The 6710-nt window shown below is 42.3% G+C and overlaps 1 protein-coding gene across 1 annotated transcript; it reads left to right on the top strand.

Moving 5' to 3' along the window:
• The first annotated feature begins 3388 nt into the window (after nt 1-3388).
• On the top strand, nt 3389-6440 carry LOC118403444 (zinc finger protein 271-like). Its single transcript, XM_035802160.1, has one exon. It carries the CDS (start codon nt 3389-3391, stop codon nt 5894-5896), a length of 2508 nt encoding a protein of 835 aa, XP_035658053.1. The 3' UTR covers nt 5897-6440.
• The last annotated feature ends 270 nt before the right edge of the window (nt 6441-6710 follow it).

Consider the following 6710-nt stretch of genomic DNA (forward strand, 5'->3'; position numbering starts at 1 on the left):
GCCTTAGCAAGAACGCATTGTGTTTGTAGTCAATGAGAGCAACCTTAAAGGTGAAGTTTTTGCGAGTTCAACGTCCGAACGCCCGACGGTTCTAATGCCATAACGACAAATTGGACAATTGACACCACCTAGGGTATCACTGTGTGAGCTCTGTATTGTGTGCAAGGTTAACGTTCCTTCATACAAAATACCTTCATCGTGTAAGCGTAAGACCCCGCATGACATAACTCGACTGAACTAGGCGGAGCCAAATTAACACAAGACTGCTTCTATTCAATCAAGCAGAAATCATTCCCAGATTGCACGCTGGCTGCTCTACAAGTATAACAATAAAACGTTATTCTATGCTCAAAAAATGCATACAAAAAACAACAACAACACCTGCTCTATGTTCTGAACCCTTAGGTCCTGCGGTAAAAGTCCGTCTAATTAACAGTTGCTCCCATGTTTAGCTAGGTTTGCATACACTGAGTACGTAGAACCCACCAAATTTATCTATAGAAGTAGAAGACACGTACGTCAGTAGTGTGATGGTCCAAAAACCAACAAACTCACAGCTTATTTTTACCAACGTAAAAATATATTAATACAGAACTGATGCATTACACCGAATAATCATCACGTGTTTCAAGAAAACTAGCCTTAGAGGTCAACGTTATTCACAATCTGAAGCGTAGGAACAAAAGAAAAAGGAACGGCGTGATCTTGGAACATACTTTAGCCATTCAAATAGATGACTGTCATTTTGGTTCAGAAGAATTCTCTTGTTTTCCATTGAAACCTAGTGATGCAGAAGAGTGTCTGGGGCAATAACTGTCATAGTGTCACTGATAATAGTATTTTAGAAAATTCAATGTCCAGAAGACGATGTGTAACACACTGGTCATAGAACGCTAGTTCCCCTATATCCTTGGATACCCTATATACGTTGTTTTCAAAAGCAGCGTATTTAGGGCTGTCATGCCGACAAAATGTGAGTTCAAACTGCTATGTATATTTTGAAAATATTACAATTTGAAACAGCCCTCAGTCGACTTGATATCCCTAAATGTGCTGTTTGAAAAACAACGAATATAGGTTACCCCCACGGATAAAGGGGAACTAGCGTTATAACAGATGAACCATTGTACCTGAATGATAGGGTTAGGATCAGCTGCTATTCAAGCATGTGTGTGACGTCCAAATGAAAGCCAATTTCCTGGTCAGTGCTTATAAGCGCTAAAGGAGAGTAAATATTAAACTCAGCGCAAAAATGAAGCTAGAAGGAAATCTGGTATTTGGTACTAGTAAGTCGCAACTTGTTGCTTTGAATCCGAAGGATGAATACAATAGTTTACTTGGTCTATCTTATTCATTTTACGTCTCCAGTCTCTCTTTAGTAAGGCCACACAGACTTCTTCAGAATTTTAGATTGCGAATTGCTACGCATCAGTTAATTTCTTTTTCAGTCCCCCGGGCTCCTAAAATGACAATATTGATATTCTAATGGATAAACCGTTACTCGCCTACCAAATATCATCATGTTATGCACAACACCTCGAGTTACCTTGTTCAAAGCCAAACGCACTCACTCGCACGTACAAAGCCAGCCACAGCACCGGAGGTAAAAAGCCATGTAAACCATTTTCGCACTTGACCTTCCTCTCCACCACCGCTACACACCTACCAAAAGTCACAAAATTCAATCCGCAATTTCTAGAGTTACAAACTATTAACCTACATATATAATAGACCCACGGAATAACCGAAAACATAGCCTTCTTGGCCAAGGCAAAAAGGTATCTTTTATTCGCTAGAAGCGTTATGCGGCTATCAGTGGTTTGACCTATAGTGCAGTAAGCATCAAGTTTTGTGACCTTTCACCTTTGCACCGTCGGTGAACCCGCTCTCACCATTTGTTTGCGTAATCGTCTTCGATACGTGCATATACCCAGTTCCTTGAAAATAACACGATTTTCACGGAATTCTAAAAGTCGTGGACAACGCTTATGACCATAGACATACATATAAGACCTGTGATTGTCGTTATCGCTTCCTTGTTGGTGTTTGTTCGGCGGTAAATAAGAATTAGAGGTAAGTTGTTTGCGATTGCTGTTTGATCGATGCATATGGGGGAGGGGGGATATTATAGGGATGTAGTAGTTCTGGTAAAAGCAATGTACCTTTGTACTGAAAGAAGGTGTCGTGGAAATTTTTCTACACAAGTCGGTGTGTCAAAAATGTGCTTTATTGTGAGGGTGAAATACATCAGTTTTAGAACTGCATGCGTTGAATAGCGATGTTTGTTTATTGGGCGTAACGTCTACCGGGCAAATTTGGATATTCTAGCGCAGACGCAGATGGCCAACTTAAAAGGATTCATTCCTGTTTTAGTTCTAAAATTACACCTAAGAGACTGGACAACCATGCGAATGTGAGTTTTACATGTTCTAAAACCCAGGTAGGGGATTTTTGACAGCCTCTTTCTGATTCCCATTGCTTAAGAATAGTAATTATAGGCAGCCGAATACCAAAACTTGCCCTACACCTTTGCTGTTACCACTACTGCTATGCGTCGGCTGCAGTTTACATTACTTCAGCTGACTGTCATGCAACAGCGGGCTTATTTTTTCTTGATTAAACTATTACATTACAAAATAGTGGGGAAAACATACTTGTGATGGCCCAGACTTAGTTTTCCTTTTAAGGATCCTAATTATTTAGGTGCACAGGAAAAAATTGATGCACAACACAAGATAAAATAGAGTGGCAGCAAAACACGATTATTAACCACATAGACAAGCAATACGTACGAAGTACACCAAGGTTTTATTGTGTCTGTTTTTTCTGATCCTATAATTTTTCTGTATACACACGGGCGTACAAAAATACCTTTACCTTCTATCCTACAAAATATCTAGGTGCACCTGGAGTAAAATGAGGACGATACAGGTACAAAGTCGATACAGGTGATTAAACACCTCTGTAAAGTGTCTCCTCGAAATTTAAAATAACGGAACGAGCCGACGATCTCGTCCGTTTTCACCGATTATAGATCACAAGGTTAAAGATAGCAGAACACAGTATTGAACTTACATGGTTAGGGGCTACAAGCTGCGAAGTGACGCTACAAAACTTATAGTGCGGTTCACATTCAAGTTTCAAAATCTGACATGAGTTCAGGAAATAATCTCCGTAGCACATTATTTTGAAACTTCCATGTGTACCGCATTATCAGTTTTGTAGCGTCACTTCGCACGTTGTGGTCCTTAACCATGTAAATTAAATACCGTGTTCTGTTATCGTTAACATGCCCTCGAAAATGGGGTAGACATATTTACCTACTTTGTAAAAGAAATTAATGAATTGATCTTTCTGTATCCAATATTTTCTTATCATCACTTTAGAGATGGCCGAGTTCTCATGTGTGCCTCCGGTTAAAGAGCTTTGCGTGGAGCAAACTTCGAGCGAGACACACGTCAAAGAGGAGGAGACAGGAGACACTGGCTGGCAACAGGATGGACAAGAGAACGTGATGTGCCGATTGCAAGAAACGAACGCTGAAGACCAGGACACCTTCAACTACTTCGGCGCAATAGAACCAGTCGGACATCCTACGAACGAGGCTAACAACAGTTCAAGTTGGGAGCAGACAACAGACACGGGACGGCAGCAGGTTGTAGATTCCAGCAGTGAGCTTCCTGGGCACCCATGGGAGGAGGTGAACCTTTCTGGCAAGGAGATTGTCCATCAAAGACAACTTGGGAAGAAGATGGACCATAATGGACACCCTGGGAAGGAGATTGAAAGCAGTGAGACCCAGACAACAGACATGGGCCTGCAGCAGGAAACGTGCGATGTGAAATTTTCTCAATCTGACAACACATCAACCTCACAGGTTCAGGAGAGCAAATACAATATCATGGCGTGTGTTGGTAAACGCACTCGTGAGAAAACTTTCATGTGTGGGGAGTGTGGGTACAGGACAGCATACAAGTCTCATATATCCCAACATATGAGGACACATACCGGTGAAAAACCTTACAAGTGTGACCAGTGCGACTATTCTTCTGCACGGAAATCCAGTTTAGACAACCACACAGCCTTTCACCACACCTGCGAAAAACCATACAGATGTGTGGAGTGTGGGTACGGGACTCACCAGAGAGCTAGGTTCACAGAACACATGAGAACGCATACTGGGGAAAAACCTTACAACTGTCACCATTGCGACTATTCTGCAGCAAAGAAGTCCACATTGGACAAACATCTTAGAAAACATACGGGCGAGACACCCTACATGTGTAAAGACTGTGGGTTCAAGACTGCTCGAAAGTCTACATTATCACAGCATAAGAGAACCCATTCAGGCGAAAAACCCTTTAAGTGTGACCTGTGTGACTATTCTGCTGCACGGAAATCCACTTTGGTCGCACATCGTTCAAAGCACACCGGTGAAAAACCACTCATGTGTAGTCAGTGTGATTTCAGAACAGCTCGAACGTCTGATCTATGCCGACATATGAGAACTCATACAGGGGAAAAACCGTACAAGTGTGACCAGTGTGACTATTCCGTATCACAGAAACGTCATTTAATCGAGCATAGAACAAAACACACCAGTGAAAAACCCTTCATCTTTGGAGAGTGCGGGTCCGGGTTAGGTCGAAGATCTGTCTTATATCACCACATCAAAGAGGAGACAGGAGACACTGGGTGGCAACATGATGGGCAAGAGAACTTGCTGTGTCAGGAAATGTACACTGAGGACAAGGAAACCTACGACTTCTTTGGCGCAACACAACCAATCGGACATCCTACGAACGAGGCTTACAACAGTTGGGAGCAGACAACAGACACGGGACGGCAGAAGTTGGTAGAGTCCAGTAGTAAGATTCCGATTAGGGAACTGTGTGCTGGGTATCCTGGGGAGGAGGTGGACCATTCTGTGAAGGAGATAGTCTATCATGGAAACGTTGAAAAGGTGATGGACTGTAATGGCCACCCTGGGAAGGAGAGTGATAGCAGAGAGATCCACACAACAGAAATGGGCCTGCAGCAGGAAACGTGCGATGTTAACCTTCCTCAATCTGACAACACATCAACCTCAAAGGTACAAGAGAACAATGTTGTTAAACGCACTTGTGAGAAAACCTTCATGTGTAGGGAGTGTGAATACAGGACAGCTTACAAGTCTCATTTATCCCAACATATGAGAACTCACACCGGTGAAAAACCCTACAAGTGTGACCAGTGTGACTATTCTTCTGCACGGAAATCCAGTTTGGACAACCATTTGACAGTACACCACACTGGCGAAAAACCCTACAGGTGTGTGGAGTGTGGGTACGGAACAAACCAGAAAGCTAGGCTCACAGAACACATGAGAACACATACTGGGGAAAAATCTTACAAATGTCGACATTGTGACTATTCTGCAGCAAAGAAATCCACGTTGGACAAGCATCTTAGAAAACACACTGGTGAGACGCCCTTCATGTGTGAACAATGTGGGTTCAGGACAGCTCGACAGTCTACATTGTCGCAGCATATGAGAACCCATTCAGGCGAAAAACCCTTTAAGTGTGACCTGTGTGACTATTCTGCTGCACGGAAATCCACTTTAGTCGCACATCGTTCAAAGCACACCGGTGAAAAACCACTCATGTGTAGTGAGTGTGACTTCAGAACAGCTCGAACGTCTGATCTGTGCCGACATATGAGGACCCATACTGGGGAAAGACCGTACAAGTGTGACCAGTGTGACTATTCCGCATCACAGAAACGTCGCTTGATCGAACATAGAACAAAACACACCGGTGAGAAACCCTTCATATGTGGAGAGTGCGACTACGGGACAATTCGAAAATCTATCTTGTATCGGCACATGAAAACTCACACAAAAGAAAAGCCGTGACCCGTGCGGCTATTCTGCATTGAACAAACCATCGGGCTCGAACATGTAGTAAAGCACTCTGGTTATTAGCCATATCGGTACGGACAGTTGAACTGGAAAGAGTCTGTAGCTACCGTTTATATAAACTCTCTGCATCTAGGGCATACGAAAAAGATCTAAGTCTGTTGTTAGAAATGTATAGCCAAATGTTTAGCCTAAATCCTTAAACCCATATTCGCAATAGTTATGAAGATTCCTTCGAGGGGTGACCACGTTTAATTTTCAATTTTTACCTAGCCTGCCAGTCTACAGCAGCTACAAATGTACAATGTACAAACAGACGCACAAACAACAATGCACAAGTAGTGATTAAAAACATGCAATAATTGCCTTAATGAATAACAACAGACAATGTAAATAGAGTTTATTGTCAGTTTATTGTGTTTATGTGATACCTTTTAGCTTATTGAGCTAATCTTCCAGGGCTCATAAAAACACACAGTATATACAAGTAGATAGACAGATACAATAACACACACTTAACCCTATTCAGACCTGGCTTGTTTGGTCATCCCTGGACCGCGGGGGTGGGGGGCTTTTGAGGTCCTCCGTTTCTAAGTCCTATAACTCTAAAACGACGTGCCATAGGGCCACTAAATTTTTAGGATATGATATCGACATAATATCTGACAAGTATATGACGTTTGACGTTACGTTAACGTAAGATGACGTAAGTATGACGTCATCAATTTGATTATATTGGCCGCACCAATGAAAAAAAGGGGTTTTCTCCGAAAACTTCAAGTTATGCTAAACAAAATGTAACAACAAGTGC

This window comes from Branchiostoma floridae, chromosome 16, assembly GCF_000003815.2.
Source record: "Branchiostoma floridae strain S238N-H82 chromosome 16, Bfl_VNyyK, whole genome shotgun sequence".
In the NCBI taxonomy this organism is placed as follows: domain Eukaryota; kingdom Metazoa; phylum Chordata; class Leptocardii; order Amphioxiformes; family Branchiostomatidae; genus Branchiostoma; species Branchiostoma floridae.